Consider the following 25,855-nt stretch of genomic DNA (forward strand, 5'->3'; position numbering starts at 1 on the left):
CCAGACGTTTCCTCTTCTAGTGTTTATTCTGTTAGGCCAAGTAGCCAAGCTCTTTCAGACTGCACTTAGGCTGGGATGTTCTTCATACACCTTCAACTGAGCTCTCCACCGCTAGACTACAAAGGGACTAGAATGAGCCTAAGTATCTAAACTAGGTGTTTTGCGGCGTTTGTGGGATTTTTCTGGTTGAGGTGCTACAAGCGCGCAAGCGCTGTGAGGACCCCGAGGGGCTGCGGGCCGCCCCCGCTCCCTCAGCGCACATTTCCCGCCCAGCGGCGGGGCTAAGGGAGGGCGGGCGGCACGGGCGGAGCGAGCCCCGCCGCTCCCGCCCTCTCTCCGCCCCTCGCCGCCGGGCGGGCTTCGGCCGGCCCTTCCCTGCTCTCCCCTCCCCTGGCAGCTGCGAGCTCTGGCAGCATCGCGGGCGGTGCCTCGTCCGCGCCCAGCCGGCGGGAGTCTAGGGACGCTGTCCGTCTGTACGCGCTGCACGGCCCCGACATGTTCCAGCTCCTGCGAGGCTTCCTTCTGCCGGCGGCCGCCTGCGACGGGAACAGGGATGGCGAGTCCCGCTACGCCAACCTCTTCCGAAAGCTGGACCTCAACGAAGACGGGAGGGTGGACATTGCCGAGCTCCAGACGGGCCTCCGGGCCATGGGCATCCCTCTGGGGAAGGAGGCGGAGGAGGTAAGCGCGGGCCCGCTGCCGCTGCCGAGCCCTGGGAAGGGAGGCGAGGCGGGCCCGGCCGCCCCGCCCTCAGCTCTGGCTCTGCCCGGGGGACGGGGCGCGGCCCGGCCGGGGCTGCAGCGCGCCCGGGAGCCGCGTCCGGCGGCCGGGGCCGCTCCTTGATGGAAGCGGCCTCGGGCCTGGCGTTTTCCTTCCCCGGGCCGCAGTTCCAGCGCCAGGGAAGGAAAACGTACAGACACGCCCCGGGCTGTAGGCGAAGGGTCCCAAGCGCGTACAGCTGTCGGCTGTTCCTCTGCCAAGTGGGTTTACTCATCATGTGTGGACTTTTGACATCCTTTGACTTCTTGTTGAGTGATATTCGGTAGCACATTCCTCTTCCGGCACGATAAAGGATGGTAATTTACAGCTTTTGTCCGCTACTCCACCCATGCGTAATCTAGATCGGAGTAAGTTAGGGTTTGCTTTGGGCAGCAGGTAGTGGAAACCTGCATATCCGTAGGTTGCAATTTCAGAACTAGTTATTTAAGCTAAACACGTAGACATGGAAGTTACTCTTCTTGACATGGACTGTTGTCAGATATCGAGGCCCTTTATTGGAAAATGCACACTTGTAACAGTGGCCATCAAACCATGAAACCGACAGTGCAGAAGAGTTCGTGGTGTGGCTTCTGCAGTGATTGGTTGGACTATTACATTCCTTTGGCCCTTGTATCAATGTTGTGATCTCAGAAGTCAGTAAAACTTAAATCATCATGCATTCCAGTGTGATGCTGACTTACATTAGGAGGCTTGACCTGTTACCAGGAATGGAAACTTCTCTTTCCTAATTATTTTCAGGAATCCCCAGGGATCAGCATATAAAATCATTTAATACACAATTCCATGGGTGCAAATGTTTGTGTGGTATGGCAAGTCTGTGCTGACAAGACACACATAGGTTTATTTAGGCTGAGCAGGTACATGTGAGAACTGTGGGGGAAGCTACTACAGTAACAATTCTGCTTGTTTCAGTTTAAAGAATGATTCCATGGCATTCCACTGCTGTGCCTGTACTAGCCGTTGCATACTTTGTGAAGGAGGTGGAGGAAAAGGAAACTTAAATTTCAACTCCATTGTTAAAAGGTGTATTGGGTCAATAATTCAGTGACCTTATGTTGATTGTGTGACAGTTTTCCCTGTGGTCTGGTTATTTCGTTTCTGTTTTGCCTCCTTCTATTTAATTCTCTGTCTCCTGTACTTAAGAGAAAAGTATCCAACAGGCCTCTTGAGTTGAATGGTGTTTATTCAAGAGTATAAATGAAAGCACACTTTCACTTCAGTGTTCCTGCTGGTCAGAATCATCTTTACAATAGGCACCTTTTGTGTTCTTAGGTTTTTGTCATTAAAGGAGGGACAGGTTGGCCTTTTTGGTTATCCATGAGAGTTGTCAGTGTTCAGAGCATGCTAGCTGTGAACTCCAGTCACACATTTATACACACATTGTTGTAAACCTGTTGTACCAGTTTGACTGTAACAATTTGGGGGTTTTACTTATATTGAACAACAGGGAAACAGGTGGCCAGCTAATTTTCTGGTGTTTAACAAAGGTGATCTTCCCACATAATTCACTGGAAGCCTTGGTGTGCTGCTGAATATTTGAGCAATTAGAATTGAAGTTCCAAGTTCTTTCTCAAAATCAGTGATCTTCATTTATAGTGCACATCTGAGTAGGTGTCAGATTATTCTCAGTTGCTTCAGGATAAACTGAAAGGGATACCCATGAAACAGGCATAATCTAGACATACCTGGATGTAACAGAGAGCAGGAACTGCTGCCTTAGTTGCTAAAGACACACCGAGTAAACAATATAAGCCATGAGTCATCCTCTCAATTGGGAGGGGTGGAAGAATTGTTGGAGTGCAGGGAAACTTCTGTGTGCTCAGTGTTTTAAACCAGGGTGGGCACAGTTGGAACCAGACACTAGAGTAGTGCTGTGTACCTGTTAATAACTGGACTTCTTGTAATATGAGAGCCTCAGTAAGTCTTGTCTTCTGCGTCTTTCCTGCCTTTTTGTGACTAATCTGCTTCCTCTACTTTCTTGCAGTTCAATGCTGCCTTCTCCCACTTCAAGCTCTAAAGTGATGTTCAATTCATTTTTCTTACTGCTTGGTAAAAAAGGTATTTTATTAATGAAGTGAGATGTTGAATTATCACATTTGGAGAGGCAGAAGTAGCCTTATAATTACTAATAACTAAATGAGTAAGGAATTGAGACATAAATATATCATATGATGGGCAAAGTGTTTTCTACTGAACTGCTCAGCCTTGCCAGCATAGTGGCACCATGGCATGGACAGAGCTTGGGATATCCTAGAGCAGAGTTAGTTTTGGTGCCTCATGGGTGCATCAGAGACTCAAGCCTCATTATGTTGATGCTGGTCTATGTTAGGTTTTCAGAAATCTCTTGCAAGGCTGGCTTCCAACACTTAGGATGAAATCCATATACTTGGGTGTGTTGGCCATTGTCCTTCTGAGCTGCACAGCTGCTTTCTGGCTAACCTGTGGAAAAGGGACTGTATTTCACTGCAAAGTCAGTTGTTTGATCCAAAGTTGTACCACCTTCACAGTATAGTGTTTGTGCTACTAGTACTGTTTTGCTCTTTTAAGTGCAGTTCCTCTCTAGAAGGAATATGCATGTTTTTAAAAGTGACAAAGCTACTATCCATGTGAGTAATAGACTGCAGGTATGCACCTTCCATCAGCTGTGAACCTGTGTGGTGAGCTTTGGAGGTGGCTTGCTTCCCTCTAAGGAAGAATCATTTTTCCCCCATAGCTCAACCTGACAGAACGTCCTGACTGTTCTACTTGACCTGCCTTTTGGCAGTATCTGAAAGACAAAAGTAAATGACTGGGAAATCTGCAATGTATGCTGCTTGGAGCTGCCAGGGTGACTCCTGTTTTATATTGTAGGATATCACCTGCCAGGAATGGGTTACTTTGCAAAAGATTCCTGACATAACGTGTCATTATCTATGAAGGAGGAATTCAGGGTGGTAACTATCAAATGTTGCTCTACAAGCAATATGCACAGCTATTGTACAGTGACTTTGATAAGCAGGGACACAAAGTAGATGCTGGGATCAGATCACAAGTGATCTCATGCTGTGTCTTCAGAATGCCATGAGTCTTGTAGGCGGGAGCACCATAAATGGTGTGAGTGGTTGGATGAAGTACTATTTTTGTTCATCCTTTCCTTCTGCTGCTATCAGTCCTTACAGTAAATCCGTAGGAGGTGAACCCCATATTTCAAGCTTCAGTTTGGGATAGGAACAGCCACGTATTGAAATTCAGGTGCTATTTATACGTTGAGTTCTGGACTAGGAGTAGGAAGATGTTACTGAAATGAATAACTACATTCTGGAACCAGCCTAATGATCTTATTTGGACTAACTCTCAACATTTTGAACATAAGCCTTTGGCCACATTAAAGCTTTTTTGGATAGAGAAACAGCATGAAGGGACTCCTGTGTGGTGGAGAGAGGGCCTAATGAGACTAAATTCACAACAATCAGACTGTTGTAGTGCACACCTGTAACAGTGGCCATCTAAATGGTCAATTTAGAGTCATTGACTGGTTCTGGAAATTTGAGTCCAATCACGTCTAAAAATACTCAGAACACTTGAAGTATGTTTCTGTATTTAAACCACAGGAAAGTCAGCATTCTGCCAGGTGAGGCAGGCCCCTGTGCCGTGTTCCACTGCTGTGTCTCAGCATGGGGATGGCTGAGAATGGCCCAGGTGTGTATTGTTTCCTTCTGTGCTTTTCTCTGGCCTCTAAAACCTGCACCTAGGTAGTCCTTCAGAGCCTGAGCTTTCCCTAGCAGTTCTTAGTCCAGAAAGCACACACCTGTTTAGTGACTGAGCTAAATGTGTCCTTAAATATTTCTCCACTGCTTTATTAAGATTTTTGCACTTACTTTAATATTGGTAACTTCCCCTATGTGGTAAAATTAGAAGGGTAGGAGACCAAAGTAACTGAAGCCTCCTTAAACATGTTGTAGCTTGGCTAGAAGCAGAGGAAAAAATGATACTTTGCTAACTTGAAGGAAGATACATGGGTATTTTGTATCACACTGTATCTACGCTTAGAATTTTTCATACCTGATATGCCGACCCACAGTCCTAAAAGCTTCGGTGCCTCCCTGTCTCTGTGTCATTCTTTATATGAATTGAAGCTCTCTCTCACCTTAAGAGTTTGCCCAAAACCTGTTATTATAGATTTAGAGTAGTCTGGCATCTTCAACTTTTTATCAAAACAGATGTCATGTCATGTGATTGTAGAAAACTGGAACCATTTAGTTCCTTTAAACTTCCCTTTTCTGGTCATAATAGATGTGATGATTATGATGGTTATGGGGACTTAATTGTGAAATACCACAAATATCTTCAGTAATGTGTTCAGTTAGTAAATTGGAAATTGAATGTATTCAATTTACTTTGCTTCCATTGTAAACAAACATGTCAATCATTATTTCATTTCCATGTATACGGCTTCAGAAGCTTTTAACTGATACGTGCTGTAGTCTCCAAATCTCCATATGAAAGAGCAAGATGAATCTTAAATTTGTTTTCATAACACTTTAGGCATCCAAGGAGATAAAATGAATTATTTTTTAATACTAACTTGATAGGTTTTTTCTTCAACAGTGACAGGGTACAGTGAATGATTAATTCTTCCTCCTGTTGCTGCGAAGTGCAAGAATGCCAAGAATTCCCAAATATAGGAAGCCTCACCTCTGAGCCCTCTCTTAACCACTGTGTTGAAATGCTTTGCTAAATCCCTGTCTTGAGACAGCAGTGTGTCCCAGGTGAACAAACAAGAGAAACTGTTAAGTCTTTTGAAATTACTATGCTTGGGATGCCTCAGTAGCAGAGTTGTCCTATTTAATGGGAAGACTTAGTCTACCAAGTATGCTCAAAGTCAAAAATACTAGTGTAACTTGCAAAGAATGCTGAAAGAAAGTTCAAGGAATAGTTTGCATCTTCCATGTATGCTGTTTCAGATTCTTGAAATTTAATTCATAGCTATGAGTTGAGAGAGTTTATCCAGGTCCTGAAGGAGCAGCCTCTGTGAGGCATTTTGGGAGCGTGTACTCACACTTGCGTCTTGTCCTTTTTTGTCTCGTTTTCTAGAGATTCTGTTAGCTGAAATGGACCAGGGAGAAGATCTCTGCCAGTGCTGTCCTGCTGCAGGGAAGAGCAGTGCTTAGGACAGGGAACAGGAAGGGGAAGCTCTGCAGCTGATAGCAGCATCTGCTGCTGTCAAGGGTGCAAGTCTGCTTGCTGGAGTGGGGGGCTCCTAATGTTTGTCTGTAACAGCTTGGATACTGTTTATATGTTGGTAGTATCCTTTGGGAGGCAAGAGAGTAAAAATGAATGCTGAATTTGGACAAATTGGGAGCCTTTAGAGGCAGTGCAAATTCCAGTTTTACCCAGTGTTGTGCTGGTTTTCTGGAGGTGAAGTGTCAGTCTAGTTTGTGTGTTATGGGGCTCACTGGGCTGTAATGTTGTGTGAACACATCCTCAGGCCCTGTCCCTTTATGCTGGATTTATCTCCCAGCTGATGTGGTTTGACAAGGCTGACTTTAATAATCTTTGCTAGGGATTTTGGGTTATCATAGTCTGCATAAATTTGTGTACTCTTAGCAGATATAAATAGGAAAAAGACTGTTGTCAGCTATGTGTCCAGTAAAGGGAGAAGTGCTGTGTATATTTCAGCTGGGACTGAATTTGGCATCCAATAATATTACAGATGAATAACTTAAAACTGTAGACTGCAGAACTATGTGAATGGCTAAAAAAATACTTAAGAGGAAAAGAATTGAAGAAGGGGAAAAAACAGTATCATGAATAGTTTTATATATACTAACTCTGATTTTAAAAGCATAAGTGAAATTTGCTTTAAAAGCAAATGTGAAAGGAAGTGTGAATGTCTAAAGACATGAGGATGTTCTTACTGTGGTGCTGGAGTTCTTTGTATGCAGCATTTGTATCTGTGTCCTTTGGAACTCTGCTTCTGATTGCAGAACACATAATTGCTACTTGCACCAGTGATGTATCTTGAAGTGCTGTTTTATGCTTGTGTCTTGTAGATAGCATGATAGGAAGCAAGTAACTTGTTGATGAATCACTTCCTATTAAATATTCTTTACATTATATTAATTAGCTGAAATGACAAGCTAATGAATAGATTGGTAATCCTTTGTACTCAGCAGCCCCACCTTCTATGCACAGTTCAGTTTTGTAAACAGAATGTGAAGGCTCATGCACAATACACAAATAATGATACTAAATAATGTAAAAATCAGACTGTGAATTTAAAAGAGAAGTCTACATAAAAACATCTAGATTATTAGTGTATTGCATTAATTGTCTTTACTTTGTAACCATGAATGTGTTAAAGTTCAAAACTTTGGCATAGAGCAATCTAATAATTCATCAGGACACTTACAGAGAAAGGTAGGGAGTTTTTGATGTGTATACAAAGCCTGTCTGTAATTCTTTTTTTTTCAACAGACCTGCTGACTGACTTACGTTTCCACACCAAATACAGAGGTCTTCTGATGGAGTAGGAATTCAACACTGCAACATGATTTATATAATGGAGAATTTTTTTAAAAAAATACCTTCAGTGTTTCAGTCTGCTTGTGGCCTCTTGTGTTGGCGTGGCCTCGTTGTGCAGGACTTGGAAAGTAGCTGTACTAACAAAATATGCAACAGAAAAAGAATAAAAATAGTAGAATTATGAAGAAAAGAAAAAAGGAGGAAAGACAAAGGTGACAGTGTCATGACCAAATAGGTCAGCACAGGAGCATTTTTGTCTGTTTTTGTGAAGGCCTGTAGCATTAAAAAGAAAGGTCACAGAATCACAGCATGGTTTGGATTGGTTGTGACTTTTAAACGTGTTGTAGCCCAATTCCCCTGCAATATAGCAAGGTTGCTGTATCAGGTTGCTCAGAACCCCACCCAGCCTCGCCTCAAATGTTCCCAGGGGTGGAGCATCTGCCAGGCTCTGGGCAGCCTGTGCCAGTTTTTTACCACCCTCATAATAAAAAACTTCTTCCTTATATGTAATCTAAATCAACACTCATTTCATTTAAACCCATTACTCCCTGTCCTATTGCTACAGGCCCTACTAAAATGTTTGTGTCTTTTATAAGCCCCTTCAAGTACCAGCAGGCTGCAGTAAGGTCTCCCTGGAGCCTTCTCATCCTCAGTCTGAAAAACTCCAGCCTTTCCTCATAGGCATCTCACAGGAGAGGTGCTCCTGCTCTCTGATCATCTATGGGGCCTCCTCAGGCCCTGCTGCACCAGGTCTGTGTCTTTTCTGTGCTGAGGACCCCTGAGTTGGATGCAGTACTCCAGGTGGGGTCTCATGAGGGCAGAGTAGAGGGATGGAAGCTCCCTTGACCTGCTGGTCATGCTTCTTTTTCTGCAGCCCAGGATGTCTTTCTGGGCTGCAAGCATACATTGCTATAGTTCATGTCATCATCTAAACTGTCTTCCTATATCTGTCAGTAATTAACAATTCTTTATGTGGTTAACCATATCATTTTACCCAGTGAATTATCCTTACTGCTTGGGATTACAGTTTCTAGACAATGAGGAAAAAAAATGGTGTACCTTGAAAAATAAACATTTGCATCTAAGCCTTTGTAAAGGTGAGGTGATCCCACAGTAAGGCAGTAACAAGAAATAGCAGGTTTTATGTAGGAGGCATGCCAAACATTGTTTCCCAGGACTTGAAGGTGAGTGTTGGCACCTTGGTTCCTGCTCTATTGTAAGCATGCCTATTTTAAAATGCATCCAGTTCTCCTCCATCTGAGAAGCTGGTGACCCAGGCACTGGGAGAGTGACAAGTGGCTGTAATGATACAAAATCTGGTGGTATATTAAATGCAGAAGAGCAGAGTTGGATTCAGTGTTGGACTGAAGTGGGGAGTGATTGACTGATGCAGTAGTTTGCTTGTGGAGGCTGTGGAATCTCCTTCCTTGAAGATGTCCAAGACTCAGCTGGCTGTGGTCCCACACAACCTGATCTAATTAGATCTAATTAGACATGCTTTCAGCTGGGGTTGAGTTCAATGAACTCCAGAGGTTTCTTCCAACTTGAATTTCTATTTGATGCTGTGAAGGGGCAGTTTGTACCAAGGTCTTAGTGTGCCAGGCTCCCCACAGAATCCAGAGGTGTCTTCCTGCTGGCTATGCCAGTGGAGCATGGAATCCCCAGGAGGAAGTTTCTGCCTGCCAAGTAGAAGGCAAGCTTCTTTCGGTGTTCCTGTTAGTTCCACAAACTTGCAAATTACTGATTTTAATCTGAAACTTTAACACCCACATAATTAGTTCACCTTACAGACAGCAAGAGGCTTTTGTTTGCATGAGCTTTTAGATTTGTACTGAGAGAAAAACACATGTGCCATATGTTTTTGTTCCCTGTCATTTCTGTTCTGCTTCACTGAGAGTGGCTGAGACTGACTTGAAGTCTGGAAAATAACTGTCAAAACAAAAGTAGGAAATGGAGAGTATGTTTGTGCTTACCATTTTGTCATTGTTGCAATATGGAATCCACTTCTTTGGCAGATGAACTGAAAGGTGTCCCCCTTCACATACAGAAATTACCAGCTCTCTAAACTAATAGGAGTTCCTGTTTTCTTTGGCTCACATCATCCTCAGCAGTGGAGGTTTTATTATAATTTAGTTCAAGTTTTATCCTCACAGATATGTGAGACAGAAAACCACTTTCCTTGTTCTGCATTTTGGTTTGTGTAGTTCAGGAAGCAGCCAGGAACAGGAACAATTTGTGTGGAGTAGAACTCTCACAAAGTGATTACATGTGTCACATAAGTCACCTCTTCTCAGGAAGGTGTGGGAGCCCAGCAGCACACTTGGACCCTGCAGGTGCCATGAGTGGAGTAAAAGATTCCTTGAGACTGAGTGTCTTTGAGAGGGGACTCTTCAGACTGGAGTAATTTTTAGTGGTGAGGTTTGGTTGGTTTTTTGTTTGGATTTTTTTTTTGAATGATTAATCTACTAGCCTTTCTTAATTTCTCGTTAGAAGGTTGTGGTCAGGACTGTATCCATAAATATCTGTAAATGTAAACTAACCTTTTTTTGTGATGGGAAATTCTGAACAGCTCTAACCCTATTGACAGAGGCATGGAACTGAATTGATGACTATGTCTATCTGTGTTGACAGGTTATTAATAGAAATTACAATCAAGCTGGACATATGACTGTAATAAGAACACTGTTTTTCAAAGGTGATACCAAATCAGTTATCTGAATACGTGGTATCTTGACTTGATTTTTATTGTGCACAATTTGCTCTATTATGGAAGGTAAATAAGTTGCTCATTTCACTGGCATACCACATCAGTTTGCTCCATTTTGTTGAGAAATCCTTGATCATTTTATAATTTTTGATTTTTTGAGATGAAACTTTGAAGTACATTACTTTTTGTGGAATGATAGGGAAGATGAAGGAGGCAACATAAGTGTTTATAGATGCTTTCAGTCTTTTTCAGACTCCTGCAACAAATACACCAGTTTTCTGCTTCCTTAGTGTTTAGTTTCTGTAGCCTAGAACTTGTTGGACTTTGGTCTTTTGAGTACCTCTACTAATTAAAGAGGAATAAACAGAATTAAAACCAGATTTTGCAGATTAGAACAGCCATTCAAATCTTGTGGAGGATTACTTTATTCAGAAACTACAGTTGCACAAGGGAGTCTGCTGAATAGTAGATAAGAGGAAGAATTTTTGGTGCTTGAAATCTGGAAGAATTTCAGCTGCAGAAAAGAAGGGCACTGGTGAGTTTTTCAAGAAGCAGGAGCACACGCAGCTGACTGTGCTGGATTTTTGCAATTCCCTTCACTGTGCACAAAAGCCCAGTGCTCTGCTGCTCCATTCTTGGCCTTCTGTGATGTGCACAGGACTGAAGCTGAGCAAGGCTGTTCAGTTTTGCTGCTTTTACGTCTGTGCTGCACGTAAGCTGCAGCGCAGTGAAGCTGCAGTTAGTGAGGAGATGGCGCTGTCACCTTGGTCTCCTGTCTGCTACTGAGTGCTCCCCTAGGATTTTGCACATTGAGGGAACCCACAGGGACCAGTGTCCAAAGGAGAGGGGATAAGACATAGTTTTCCCTTAACTCTTGTGTTCTGGAGCAGGGCTCTGGGCTGGCTTCCCTGCACATCCTGCCTGAGGAGAGAGCAGTGCTGTGGCAGCATGAGGAGTGATGGCAGCGGCCATGGCCCTGCAGTGGCCTTGGCTCTCCATGCCCAGAGCTGCCCTTGCTGGGGAGTAAAGCCCAACTCCTAAACCCTGCAGAGCTTCCCTGGGTTTGCCTTGAGCACAAGCCTCAGCAATCACAGGCTGCTGCTTGCAGGGCTGCTATAATTGCCCTTCTCTAACAAGTAAGTTTTCAAACATGGAGATGGTGAAGTTTCCTGGCCCTTTGTTGGTGGGGAAGTGTCTGCCAGGGCTGTGTTTGAGACTTGTTTCCTGCAGTCCTGGCAATTGCATACCACGCATTCAATGCATAGTTAATTTAACATGAAGTGTTTCTATCTGCAGGACAGTTCCTAGGAAGCACATGCAAGAAAGGAAGATAAGTGTGTTTGTGTTTGTTTAAAATTGTAGTCAGGGCTTCAGTTGGAAGCAGAAAGCCGTGTTCTCTCAAACGCTGAGGGCTGCACGTGCCAGTGGGGCAAGATCGTTGTACGTTTTTGGTCAGCATTTAAAGGGTTAATTGCTGTTTGTATTTTTTTATCTTTATAATTCATAATTAATAGACCACTTTATTAAGATGATAGTCAATCTTCTACTTATTTTACTGACAGATTTCGTGTGCAGGAAACTCACAGGCTTAAACTTGTTCTCTCTCACGTTTTTCTCATGCCTCCCACCTCTTCCTCCACAAATTATTTGATACCTGTGGGTATAACTTGCCAGTGCTTGTAAGAAACCTTAAAATTTCTGCACAGAAAAGTTATGTAAAATAATAAATAATGCTTCCTTAAATTTATATTTGCTGCCAAGTGTTTTCTCTCCCTATGCAAATATCGACTGTGTTAAATTCTGAAAATGAAATGATGCTTTGTGACCTGCTGTAATTTGGACAAATAAAATATTAATTTTTCTCTCAACAGAAAATTTTTAAAGCTGGGGATACTAACCAGGATGGACAGCTGGATTTTGAAGAATTTATGCAGTACCTTAAAGAACATGAGAAAAAGATGAAACTGGCATTCAAGAGCCTGGACAAAAACAATGATGGTATACTTTGATTTATTTTATTTGTTCAAACATTGTCTGAAGAAACTGCATTAAAAGTAGTGTAACTTATATTCGTCTGACTGGAAAAAAAAGTTGTGAATATGGAATCCTTCTTTTCCTTAACATGATCATAATTAAAGTTTGCTATAGATTAAAGAAAAAAAAATTAGTCTTTATTCTTTCTATTTTCTCCAAGTACACTGAGCTGGGGCTCCTTATTCCCCAGATGGAGAAACTGTGAGGAAATTTCTGACTATTTCTAGCTATTAAAGATAAACCAGTTTTTAACTAACTGTATATTTGCATCCTATTTGTTTCGTCCTTGTAGTAGACAGTCAAAGCACATCATCTCTGCTAAGCTGATTTTTACATCATCTTTGCAATTATTTAGCTGTTGCAATGAGCTCCAAGGTGCTAAGATCCACATTTTAAATATGTATCATCTTTATTTTAATGTTTAAAGGAAAAATTGAAGCCTCAGAAGTTGTCCAGTCCCTCAAGATACTGGGTATAAACATTTCAGAAAAACAGGCAGAAAAGATCCTGCAAAGGTCAGGAATTATTATTTTTTGAGGCAGCCTAATCTTCCTTGTATTGTTAATTTCTATATTTTTCTATTTCAGAGAGGGGGATAAATGGGATTATGACTTTGAAAGGTGTTGCTAGTTACTATTGGAGCATCTGGTTCTGGGAGGAGAATGTTAATTTATTTCTCTGGAAAGGTTGTTGATAGAAAGAAGCACTGTATTATGTTTTTAAATGGAATGGGACCGATGCACTTGGATAAGAGAAGCATAGTTTTGAAAGGCCACGGCAGATTCAGCCTTGAAGTCACTATATGGAATTTACAGTCAGTTTGGAATTTACAGTTGTTTTTGATGTGATAGCCCAAGTTAAAAAAGGGGGTAGAGGGGGAAGAAAGAGCAAAAAAACCAGAACAAAACCCCACCATTACTATTTCCTTATATAGTTTTGTTCAATTTCTTTTCAGTATTGATGCTGATGGGACAATGACAGTAGACTGGAATGAGTGGAGGGATCATTTTATGTTTAATCCAGCTACAGACATTGAAGAAATAATTCGATATTGGAAACATTCCACTGTAAGTTCAACTTCCCTTTTAACCTAGTGCAGCTCTTAAGTTCATCTCTGATGTGTTAATTTGTGATATTGAGTATAACAGCTTCACACTTGTTATGTTTCAAGCATATCTGTATTGTTTGGTTTTCCTTTGCACTTCATGCTCTCCCATTCGCAAGCAGGATTGTGTCAGATAAGTTCCTTCTGAAAGAACATCATCATATCAACTTTGCAAATAATTATCAGTAATTCTTAGGACAGAATCATTTTCCTCTTTTGGTGATATTTCACAGAAAAATAATAATCACAATATTAAATATTATTCTTTACACATTACAATACAATTTGATTTGTTGAAACCACTTATATAGACATTTTAACTGTTTCTTATGTTGAAATTAGTATTTGCATTATACAGTATCATCATAATTATCATAAAATCAGTGGTGTCTTGACTGGTGATTTTCTGTGCACATTGTGCTCTTTTGTGCCAAAGAATTGAATTTAAGCATACAGAATATGCAGCAATAGGTTATCCACTGTGCAGAGAAATTTTTTAAGTTTTTACTGCATTGAGCTGTTAACACCTCAGTGACTGATTTTTAAGAACAATAATAAAGTAAGTAAACCAACAGTAATCCTGTTTGCGAAATATCCTTCCTGTAGATTATTGGAGGAAATAAAGCAAGGTTGGATGCCTTTGAATATAGTGAGACCATTTATATCTCCAGGGATTAGTCAGCATTTCCATAATAAAAAACATTTTATGAGATCTGAGAGCTTTGAGTGTTTGACACAGTACAACCTCAGCTGAGGAATGCTTGCCAAAAGGCAGTTAGCTCCCTGTTTGCTGAAGAGAGCACTTGAAGCACTGCCATGACATCAAATAGTCCTGGCCCCAGCTTGCTTAGTGGAAAAAACCTCTGCTTTCATAGAATGCTCCTTACTATTATTACACATAAGATCTGTATTTTTGGTTTTTATTATGGGATGTCATTAGTTGCCCCCAAGAAACAACTGAGGGAGTCTCCTGTGATCCTGGTGTTGCAGTCAGCTGATGACCCAGTTATCACAGCAGGCAAAATCCAGCAACACAGCTGGTCTTTGAGATAAGAGCAGATGTGAAACCTCCCAGCCTGGCTGGCTTTTACAGACAGCTCTTACAATTCTGTTTTTATTCTATAATTGCTATCAGACCCTTCCAAGCAGATATAGCTGCATTGGCATAGAATTATAATGGCAGCTGTGGCCTTTCCTTATAAACACCCTCAAATTTATCTCTTTTTTTTCCCTTAGTTGTGTTTAGGTCTCAGTACACACAAGGTTTAAACCCTGGTAGATATGCATAATATGTCTTAGGACACTGAATTTATGTTTTGAGAGTTTTGATTGATCTTTTGATGTTTCCATAGTTGAGCAGCTGATGACTAACTTTGAACCCTCAAATGCAAGAAAGATGAAAGGATTTTCCAATTAATCTCTTCTGTGTTCAATATCCAGAATAGATGGTGCTTATCCTTTTTGTTCAGTGGCTATATTTACACTCTGCGTTCTGCAGTTTTTGTCCCAAATGACCAGGACAGTATTCTATCTACTGACAGAGAGAGAATGCAGCATAAATTAGGGATATAATGTCTACAGTTAAAATCAATGGTAGTTCACAGGCTTATCAGTTACACACTTTCTGGTCAGTCCTTATCAGTTATTAATACAATTTTGTTCATTTTATAAATTAATACTACAGTGTACTTTTTCTCATGTATAATGATTATAGGTTACACTTAGGAGCAAAATGACATGTGAGATTTCACAGTGTTATGTCTTAGTTTTTTTATCATTAAAACCTGTATTAATGTTGTTCTTTGATCAAATCCAATGGCAATAAAATGTGCCCCCCTTAGTGAAATGTCAAACTCTTACAACTAAAAAAGTAATTAAATGTGTCTTTGAGTATAACTGATGATAAGAGAATCTGTAAGGTATCTGTCAAACTATTAATTTGGTAGGATAATACACAGCAGTCACTGGAAATAGAATATTCTGATATATCAGCTGTTAAAACCCTGCTTTAAAATGCTGGGGAGTCTGGGAGAAGGAGACATCCCACATGTGTGAATAAATGACCGTGAGAGAAATCTCCTGTTAGCAACCTTAAGAGATTACCAAAGTAATCCCACAAGACTGTCTGGTGAAAGGTTAGCTGCAACATATAAGCATTTGAGCTTTAGTGCTGACTTTAAAGGACTGCCGATCATGACAGAATGTCTTTGCTTGGGCCATACTCAAGGAGGAAATTTGTGGTAATTTTTAATGATGATGGTGCAGTCTTTGAAATGGTGGGTCTGTTGTGTTATTGCTCAATATCGATGTAGAAGTCACTTAAAGTTGCTTTTCATCGAATAGCAATGCATAGCAAGTTAATTATAGAATGTAAATTAGAGATATTTATTTGTAACTAGCCCTTTATTTGCACATTCTTAGGTAGTATATTCATTTGGAGTTAGAACTGTGGATAAAACTGAAGTGATGGAAAGAGATAGTTATTTGCACATCTTTACTTTGGATTCATAAAGGTATTGGATATAGGAGATAGTTTGACTGTTCCAGATGAGTTCACAGAGGAAGAGAAGAAGAGTGGGCAGTGGTGGAAGCAGCTGTTGGCAGGAGGAGTGGCTGGTGCCGTCTCTCGAACAGGCACAGCACCCTTAGATCGCCTCAAAGTCATGATGCAGGTAGGTGCAATGTTCAACAACTTCTTGGTGTCCAGTGTGTCACTTCAGTTTCTAGAGATCTGTTGGGAAAAAATGGGGGAGCCACGGTCAGTGTTTAAATTGCAGAGCTCTGGCTGTGTTTTGACAATTTCCGTTTTTTTGTGTTCATAAAAATGGTATTTTATAGATGTGGGGAAAATGTAAGCCCAATGTTACAGTACTTGTGCTACTAAAATTAGATTTTTTCAATAGTGCATATGGTTTTGTTACTTGATATATTTAATCAATTTAGTATGATGAGTTTTATAATCTAATCAGAGCCATGTTCTGTACTGTGACTTTGCTTTTGGTTTTTTTTAGGTTCATGGTTCAAAGTCAAACAAAATGAATATAGCCAGCGGTTTTAAGCAAATGTTGAAAGAAGGTGGTGTCCGATCCCTTTGGAGGGGAAATGGTGTAAATGTTGTGAAAATAGCTCCTGAAACAGCTATTAAGTTCTGGGCTTATGAACAGGTAGGATGATAAATCAATAATGAAAATAATGCCAAATAAAGTCCTAAATCACTCTCACTGTTCATTATTGGCACTGTTGTATTATATAGGACTGTTGTCATCTTGTCCCCTTGTTAGGGATTTTGTCATAGTAATTTAAGTGACTTTCAGATTTAAAATAGCCTATAGAATACTTACTGTTAGGCAGATTTTACTGTTGTATTATAAGCAGTGCAAATGAATTAGAGCTGTTACATGTTTTAAACTGTCCCTGATTGTGCATGGCCTTGTGTGGAGTACTGCATTAATATCTTGATTATTACTGCAAAGTGACAGCAGGCAAAGACTTGGCACATTATGCTAGCTGAACTTTCAGGGGGTTCATTTAAAGTCAAATATCACAGTGCTATGTATGATGCCCTCATCCTGGATTTCAGAGTTATATTTACCTCTGAATCAGCTTTAAGCATCATGTTAAGGCCTAATCCTCCTTTGGAAAATGAACTCCCATTCTGGTGTATTTAAATGAGATTTATTTTTGCTCTGTGAGGCATGCTAGTGCCTCAAGTAAGATGAAATGATCACACTGCACATCTCTGTACACAGAGGAGATAAAAACAACAAAATATCTAATAAATCTGGGGATGTTGCAAGACTGAACAGCAGATTTGGTGCCACAGAGTAACTTTGGGCACATTATTCTTTACTCATGGAATGACACAGTATGTACAGTGCTCAAAGTGCTTCTGTGAAATTGAATATGTGCTTCTGTGAAAACTTTCATTCTTTGATTGGCAGGATCTAGATCTGCTAGGGAATTTGGTTCCCCTCTGTTTTCTGGAGTTCTTAGTGTAGGTACCCTTGATTTGGCTGTTTGCAGAATACCTGATGGTGCTGTGGGTGACTGAGGTATTTAATCTAAGAATTCTTGCAGGCTTGAATGTTTTTTATTGTGCTCTGGAGAATCTTTTTGGGTTAGCAAATACAACTGTAAATGCATGAAAAACTAAGAACAGCTTGAAAAGACATTTTGTACTATATTCTTGCCTTTTATAATAACTCTTACCACTCCTAATAAAACATGTGTATTTGTGTTTCAACTATGCAGTATAAGAAGATACTCACGAGGGATGATGGAAAGTTAGGCACTGTTGAAAGATTTGTATCTGGTTCTTTAGCTGGAGCAACAGCACAAACTTCTATTTATCCCATGGAGGTAAGAGAATCTGCTTCCATTGGAGCCTGCAAAATGTTTGGTTTGTTTCCTAAGTAAACCCCATTTTGCTCTTGGAAATATTGTAAAAATTCCACTCTAGACTGGTACCCTAATTTTTTACTTTGGACTTCCTTTCAGACTTTCAGTGCTAGGCATTTTAGATTATACTAAGTTCTAACTGATTCTTGTAGTATTTTGCTGTATAGTATTTTTTTAAACAATATTTAAATAAAACCTAGTGAAGGAAAAAAGTTCATCCAAGAGCATTTAAAATTCAGTATGTATTCAAGCATTTTGTAAATTTGGCATAAATCCTTTTCCAGCTATATGTAAGCAAGGAGTAGTGCTGTCTGGACAGATCTGAAGTTCTGTTGTGTTATGATGGGAAGCTGTGTCTGATAAGGAGAACAGTGTGGGAGAAGGATGTAACAGCTACAGCTCAGGCTGGGTGGATTGGCTCCTCTTTCCCCTGTAGGACATCCCTGTAGGTGGTACTGCACACTGCAATTTAACTAGTGTAAAGATATTAACTGCTCCAGTGTAACTGTAACACACCATTTCACAGAAACAGCATGTATTTTCTTTACTGCTGGTGTTCTCCACAAGGTTTATCACTTGTGCAGATCCTTGTTGGAATAGATGCTGGGGCTGGGATTAAACCAATACCAACATCAAGTTTGGTAGAAATGGCAAATGTAACCTAAATAGCTTTTTCAGGGGTGGGGATTTCAGTAGGAATGGAACTGTTGTCATTGCTGAAGTAATAATGATCTCTTTAAAGAGCATCCTTGCTGTTCCAGAGGGCAAATTCCAGCTGAGCTGAGTACAGAGATGGGTTAAGTTAGGGAAGAACTGAAACATGATGTAGATTGTCTGGATTACACTGATCAGGGGAGACAAGGGGACTGTTCTACAGTATCTTCTGGTCTTCCTCACAAAGATATGGTACTGTCCCAGAAGTGTTTTTAGGGTGTTTCTAAATAAGAGAAAAGCCAAGTGCTGGGAAATTCCTGAGGGAGATGCAATCTTATGAGGCTTTAGAGTAGACCAAATTGTTGATCAGGAAACTTCCTCTGTGGTTTCTTCTGGATGCTGTTACTAATTTCTTTGTCCTAAGATGCAGTACAGACTTGCTGCTTGCATTATTAATCAGGTGCTGGGTTTCAGTGGTGAGACACAATTATTCCTTGTATTCCTCAACTACCTCTCTAAGTGCCATGCTTTTTGAAATATTATTTTCTTAATAGGCTTTAGTGTTCCCAGATCAGAAGTATCATCTGCTAGTATGTTAGTACTCTCACTTGAGCCTTAGCTAATACTTCTATTGAATATTGCCTACACTGTTGCCTTCAAGCTGATCAAATAACTGCCTGTTTTAATCAAGAAAATAAAGCTAAAATGCAATTTTAAAAGGCTAAGAATTTGTAAGCTAGTGTATATTAATGTATGGTGCTCTGCACTGAGGACAGAACTTGAAGAAGCCTGCTGCTAACAATGCTTTACCAGTAATCAAAAGAGATTTGCAGCATCAAAGTGCAAAGGAGTTCTAGAAAATGCAATAAGCAGAGATATAGTGTGTATCTAAAACAGATTAATTAATAGGTATGTAATTAAGACTGCTATTTTTTCCTTTTAGGTTTTAAAGACCAGATTGGCTGTGGGTAAAACAGGGCAATATTCTGGGATGTTTGACTGTGCTAAGAAGATTTTAAAAAGAGAAGGTCCAAAGGCCTTCTACAAAGGCTATATTCCTAATATTCTGGGTATAATTCCTTATGCTGGCATTGACCTTGCTGTTTATGAGGTGAGTTTAGATCACTGAATGCATGTAGCTGTCATTAATTAATTTACAAAAAGCCTAAATATATTTAGAATGTGTGTGTTATTGTACAATTACAGCTGGTTCAATTTTAAAAAGATAAATGAGACTTTCCACTGATGTTACTAGACCTCAATGTTTCTGTTTGCTCCTCTTGAGGAGTGCCTGGGCAGATGGGCCCTTCCATGCAAGAGTACCAAGCAGGAAATGTGCTATGAGAGAATTATAAGACCTTGGCAGTACCACAAGCTTTCATACTTAACCTTGTTAGACTGGAACATACCCATTTTATGGGAAATACATGCCTTTAAAAGGATATTCATATTATGATAGTTTACAGATTTTTTTGCCAGTTGTTAGGTTTATGAGTGGATTATATTAACCTGAATTCCTTCTGTGTCTCTGCATGTTACCAGAATTCTTTCTGGCTGACACAGCTTTTCTGAGGAGCTTGAAACACTGCTGGCCTTCCTTTCCAGAGGAACTGGCACCTATTTCACCCACCAGTCTTTTTTCTACCTTAGATAATATGTGTTGCTTCAAAGTGTCTTAAATAACTCAGACATACAGACTAAATTTTTTTTGCAGTCTAGACAAATCTTTTTTTGACACCGCATTAGTCATCATCAGAAGTGTTTGAACAAACATTTTCAAAACTGTATGGAATTTCTTTTCTACAGTTTGCATCCTTGTTTCTGCATGGGGTGATGTGCACAGATGTGTGAGCTTTTGTTGCACTCTGTGGGGTGCTGGGTTTTCCCACCTCCTCTCCCCAAAGTATTACAGGTGCGTGGGCCCCTTCCTGCTGCTGGATCTTTAAAGGATTTCTCTTCTAGGTACTAACTGTTGTAGTCTGGTTGAAGTCCTTCCCTGTGTGCTAAGGTGTGCACTTGAAGCATGTAGTGAAATTGATCCAGTGAATTTGGTGCTTTTCAGGATTGAGCCCTTAGGATTTGTTATGAATAAAGAAGCATTTGTTTACCTTTTTGAATGCAAATCTCTTGTCTTACTGTTTAATGTTCTACCTTGGCAGCTCTTGAAGAGTACATGGCTAGAGCACTATGCATCAAGCTCTGCAAACCCAGGCGTGTTTGTGCTGCTGGGCTGTGGCACTGTGTCCAGCACGTGTGGGCAGTTGGCCAGTTACCCTCTGGCTCTCATCAGAACACGCATGCAGGCTCAAGGTCAGTTCTCCTTCCTGAAAATGCTTCTGTGGGGTCACATGAAAATTGTATCATGTGGGATAGCTCTAGCACAGACATAGGAATAAAAAAAACCAACATGGAAAAACTAAGGATGTATCTGGAAAATTCTTCTTTATGTTAGTCCCTTCTGCCTCTTACCCCCAACACTGTTGTCCTTTATACTCAATTTAAAAAGTAACATTTCAAGCCCTGGTGCTTTGTATATTCTGAGAGCCACATTCCATACAAGACTAGCAGACACAGCCCCTGTTATAGTCTGGAAGACTCTTCTAAACTTCATGATGTTTTCTAAATTTTAGAGATTAAATGATAGGGCTTGAATTGTCCTGAGAGGGTAGACAGCAATGTTTGCTCTGTAGGGAATTCCATTAGGATAGTTTCATAGTTGAGATTTTTGTTTGGTAGGTTTCTGCAGGCTTAAGGATGGCCGCCTAGATTTCCAAAAGAACATAGGTGGATGATGCTTTCCACTGGAATTTAGACACATGGATATCTCCCAAATGTCTGGGATTAAAACATCTCTTTTCAGTGAACCTGAGATAGTAGGCTCAGGATCCAGGTGTTTGAGACTTGCTCAAGATTTTTAATATTACTAGAACTGTTTTATAACACATTATCTTTTTGTTCTAGCCTCAGTGGAAGGAGCTCCACAGCTAAGCATGGTTGGTCTCTTTCAAAGAATTGTTGCTACAGAGGGACTCCGAGGACTTTATAGGGGCATAGCCCCTAATTTTATGAAAGTGCTTCCAGCTGTCAGCATCAGCTATGTTGTATATGAAAAAATGAAACAGAATTTGGGAATAGCATGAAATGAAGGAAAAAGGTGAGATGCTTCTAATGCTGTTGGAAACACCAAAACAATAATGTTTTCTCAAGTAATCTGCTCTCACAATTAGAGACAGATCTTTATAGAGAGATGCTGCGACTTCCACATTTGTCCTTAAGTGGGAAGAAACTTTCTTAAATTGTAGTTCACCATTTTTAAACAGATACGTATATTGCACTTTAAAATGTCACTGAGTTGAAAAAAAACAATCAAGAAACTGTCTTTAAATCAGCAGTATGTTCTTATATTTAGGAAATCATGCATATTTTACTCATTGGGGTTTTTTAAATTTGTCCTTTCTAAACGTGTATTTGTCTTGGATGAAACCAAAGGTAGGAGAAGTTTATACTGCCTTGATACTGAATACATGAAAGTGACTTTGTGTTTTGTCATGCTGCCTACACTCAAGCAATTCACAGGCGACATTTTGCATGCCTAGAAGTGAGCACTTTTGTTATTTTTGAAGACTGAATGTTAAGTTCATAAGAAATAGCATCTTGGATACACACAATGATGGAATAACACATTAAAATGTAGCCCATCACCTTTGTCTTCAGGCGAACCTTTTTTATTTTTCATTATTTAAAGAGCTTGAGAAACTGCTGTTCTGCAGTATCGGAATACCTCAAATGGATTTACACGGTATTTTTGTAATACAATCAGCAATTTTGATAACTTGCTTCACTGGACCTGCTTTTCATGGCACTTGTAAACCTCAGCACCATTAACTATGGCATAATTTGGGTTACAGCTGCATGTTTTATAGGATCATAATATAAAGGAACAGAAAAAGCTTGGATGTTAGATCCATTCCATACAAGTGCAAGTTGCTATTTAAAAACAGGATGGAGGATCCAGTATGAAGCTGGTTGTAATTCTCATACAGCCAATGGCAGAGCTATTCATAGCTCTGGGAACAGGAATGCTTGTCATTTTGGACTCTCCGTTCTTTCCCTTGTTCAGAGGGCTACATCCACTCTGTACTTTTAGCCAGAGTGTACTACATCCACTCTGTACTTTTAGCATTATTACATAAAGGATTTTTACAGTTTTGTCATGCGAGATCAGTCTTCTGTGCACATTGGCTGTGGGTGTGAAATTGGGATAATAAAATACTGAAGTGTTTTGTCCAGGTGACCAAGTGGCAGTGCTGACCTCAGGTGCCCATCAGATTGGTGTTAATGTATTAATGTAGCATGCAAAGCAAAGCATGCATACAGACCTGCTAGTGCTTGAGAAACAGCTCCTCCTCAAAAAACAAAGCAGCCCTTCCTCAATGCAAAACTTTAGGCATTTCCATGTACACAAGTCCTAAGTCCTTGCAAAGTGACTTCCTTTTTTTTTTTTGTGTGTGTGTGTGTGGAGGGGCACACAGTTGCCTTCAGGACTGAGCACTGAAATAGATTAACAATTATTACCAGACTCTTTTACTCTTTTGTTAGGCTTTTTCTGCTTTCTGTAATGTGTAGTGTCTTAATCTTAGTAAATTCGAGATTATACCTACCTTGACCTTCTAAAAGCAACTGCTCTTAGACCACTTTCTGAAATTGGATTACTGAAGGAAGAACTTTATTCTGTTAAGGTCATTAAGGGTCTTCTTTTTAATTCTTTCTTTTTTTGGGCAGGCATGAGGGGTGCATGGTTTTTTTGTTTGTTTTGTTGTTTTTTTAAGCAGAAAAATAAGCAAGCAAAAATAACTGCCTGAATCTCCCTTGTCTACATATGCTTTGGGCCATATTTTTCAAACAGCAATCACATGTAAATTTGTGTTCAGTGCTTCCGTGGCTGGTGTTTATTCTCCATAAACTGATGTATAGCAATTCTATAAAATCTGTATTATAGAATTTTTTATCACATTTCAGAAAATGGCAGCTCTAGCTGTATTTTGGCCTTCCCTTTAGGGAAATGTTGGACTTTGCACTTTAGGAAAAAAAAAAAGTAATTCTATCCAAGTCATTTATATGTATAATGCCTTTCTGATCAGAGTTTTCCTTGGTTTTGCCAATATCTTTGTACCTTTGTGGGATTTGTGAGATCAGTTGCTGGTAATTTTGTTTGACTGTGACCAATGAGCAAATGTATTGTGTGTGTGATGTAAAGATGACTTTAGCATTTCTATCTTCCAGACTTGTTCCATTTTGTTTATAGTATGCAAGTGCCATTATGAGTATTAAAATCATGGTGACCTTTTCAAATGTTGAAAATATGAGCTGTTTCAGATTTGATTTTTCATTACGTGCCTTGATGATGACTCAATTGTGTGGTCAATTGTGTATTCTTTGTCTCTTAAATGTATGTTTACCTTTCTAGCTCCATAAAACTACCAGTTTCTAATAAATCTTTGTTTCCTTATCTGGCTGGAGTGTGCTTATGTGTTTTTTTCAAGGTCTGATAGATGACACTTCTTTATTGCATTACATGCATAATACTCAATGTAAAAAATGGAGGCAATTGATCTAAAAGTAGATTTCAGACTAGACTATGCTTTGCTATTACATTGATCCTTGAAAACAGTTAGAGATAAGTCAATTTCCATCCAGTTTACCACTGTCTCATTGCTTAATGGAAGACCACATGTTGAATATTTTTGCTGTTCATTGAACAGTGTTAACCAATAATTTGCTTCTGTGTACCTTGAGTGACAGAACTCTTTATAATCAGGGACAAACTTGCTTGTATTACTGCTGATCTTGCTTTGTTGTTAATCTTACTTGTTAGTCAAAGGATCAATATAAAATCTTTTCAAGGTAATTGACTTAATTTACTCTGCATGTGTAGTATGGCTATGCTGCTAAAAGCTTGTTAGTTGCCAGCTTTGACAACTCCTTTTGAGGTTTTCACACTAATCCTTCAAATGTTAAAGATAATTGTAAACAAATTAGGGGAACCTTTTCTTGTCTGCTGCAAATACAGTTCTTGTAACATAAAATTTAGAAGTTTTCTTTTAAGTAATGGAAGAGGTAGATGCACAGTCTGTGATTCCTGACTAAGTGAACAATTTGATCTTCAATTTGACTTGAGGCAAGAATGCTTTTTATTGCAAGTGCTCAGCAAGAAGAGCCCAGAAGGGAAAGGGAATTCCCTTCAAGATGTATGTGGAGTGTGACAGCTATCCAGTATCATTAACACTAGGAAACACTGCAGAAATGGCATGAAATCTAAAATAGCACTGCCAGTGTGTGTCTTTCCCTTTTGATTGTGGTGGGCTTCCTGGCAGGGTATGCCTGCTACAGCAGGGGCATTCCTTACAGTGTCCCAAGCCTCCTGGCACACCTGCTCGTGGAAAGGTGAACTCTGTGTGCTGAAAGCTCCTTGGCACCTTTATTTCCCTCCTGCTAAAGAGGGCCTGGTGCCCAGCACTCCCAGGTGAGACTGGTGTGAGCGTGCCTGGTGCCCAAATTGGCCTTCATAGGCCCAGGCTGAGGTGACTTCTGTCCTTTCCTGCCTTGCTTCTCAGTTCTGAGCTGGCTGCACTCGCTAGTACAGGCAGGATGTATTGGCAGCTTTCTCTTTGTGACTTTCTGATTTTAAGCAGTTGGATAAGGTGTACAGCAAGATGTGTGTTGCAATAAGTGGTACTGCTGTGTATAAATTACTAAAATATCAAGAATGTCTCAACCTGCAGGCTATTTGCTGTGCAAGGAAGTGTGGTTTTTAAATGCTTCCCCTTCTGATGTCAGAGTTGTTATGGGAACGGCTTTTAGGACTCAAAACAAGATACTGATCCTAAACTGTACCTTGTGGAGAACATAATTGATAAGAACTGGATATTTAACACAGAGTGATTTGGGAATATTGACAGTCTTGGTGTGTAACTTAGGACTAGCTTCTAAACCCTCTTGGTATCTGAAAATGTGATGAAGTATTGCCTTTTTTCTCAGTATTTGTCCAGGGTAAAAATTGTCTGTGTTTTGGCAACTAAATAAATGCTTGAGTATTGTGCACCTCAGCTCTTACACATTGCATCTGCTTTGTTAAGGGGCTAACAAAGTGTAAGTGTGTAAGTTTTAGAAAACACCTATAGTGTGTATACACATATGCATTTACATCTATTTATGTACATACATGTATAAAACCTTATCTTCTTTGCACCAAGTTTATGCATCTCCTTTGTGCAGCAGCTGGAACAGCTTCCAGAATGGCCTTTTACTTGAACATTCTTGGAGCCCTGAAACTGCTGTCACTGCAGAGCTTTTCCCTGCAAGCTCAAAGTAGGAGATTGAGAAGTCTCCTAAATAATGTGTCAGTGGTACTCATGCCAAAACCCAGAAGGGTTTGTCCCCCCTAGGCTCATGTGAACTGGAATATCTAGTGCCCATCCCCTAGAAGTAGGTGGTGGTAAAAGCCTTGGCTTGCAAGGTGGGAGTACAGTAGATGACCTTTTGGCTGGGTTCTCCTGCCATTTGAAACTAAGCCTTTTGTTAGCATACTGGCTCTGCAGTTTAGCTCTTGCTGAGGCTCTGATACAGAAGGACTTGTGTTTTTCCTAAAGCAAATGCCTTGGGGTTTAAAGTGT

General features: G+C 40.2%; 1 protein-coding gene across 5 annotated transcripts; it reads left to right on the top strand.

The window, feature by feature from the left end:
- The first annotated feature begins 346 nt into the window (after positions 1-346).
- SLC25A24 (solute carrier family 25 member 24) lies at positions 347-23,691 on the top strand. 5 transcript variants are annotated; one of them, XR_011680561.1, is made up of 11 exons: positions 347-681; positions 11,863-11,989; positions 12,453-12,540; positions 12,981-13,092; positions 15,644-15,802; positions 16,142-16,294; positions 17,382-17,489; positions 19,126-19,293; positions 20,342-20,492; positions 21,144-22,296; positions 22,330-23,691. XR_011680561.1 is itself a non-coding variant. In XM_071436086.1 (11 exons), exons 3-11 carry the CDS (start codon positions 11,920-11,922, stop codon positions 21,320-21,322), a joined length of 1,188 nt encoding a protein of 395 aa, XP_071292187.1. In that variant the 5' UTR covers positions 593-681; positions 7,237-10,057; positions 11,863-11,919; the 3' UTR covers positions 21,323-23,691. The 5 variants fall into 5 exon arrangements, 4 of the variants coding, with proteins under 4 accessions (XP_071292189.1, XP_071292187.1, XP_071292186.1 ...); XM_071436086.1 differs by adding an exon at positions 7,237-10,057 and having other exon boundaries at positions 593-681; positions 21,144-23,691; XM_071436088.1 differs by having other exon boundaries at positions 350-681; positions 21,144-23,691.
- Positions 23,692-25,855: the final 2,164 nt, after the last annotated feature.

Source organism: Agelaius tricolor, unplaced genomic scaffold (genome assembly GCF_023055355.1).
Source record: "Agelaius tricolor isolate 1412-34295 unplaced genomic scaffold, bAgeTri1.0.p SCAF_11, whole genome shotgun sequence".
Taxonomy (NCBI): Eukaryota; Metazoa; Chordata; class Aves; order Passeriformes; family Icteridae; genus Agelaius; species Agelaius tricolor.

What these genes read in the sequence shown, in the direction of transcription:
- SLC25A24 (XM_071436088.1), top strand. Translation starts at nt 496, where the DNA reads ATGTTCCAGCTCCTGCGAGGCTTCCTTCTGCCGGCGGCCGCCTGCGAC. An exon ending in TGGGGAAGGAGGCGGAGGAG is followed by an intron (nt 682 to 11,862) that starts GTAAGCGCGGGC and finishes TTCTCTCAACAG; the next exon opens with AAAATTTTTAAAGCTGGGGA. An exon ending in CTTCTATTTATCCCATGGAG is followed by an intron (nt 17,490 to 19,125) that starts GTAAGAGAATCT and finishes TTTTCCTTTTAG; the next exon opens with GTTTTAAAGACCAGATTGGC.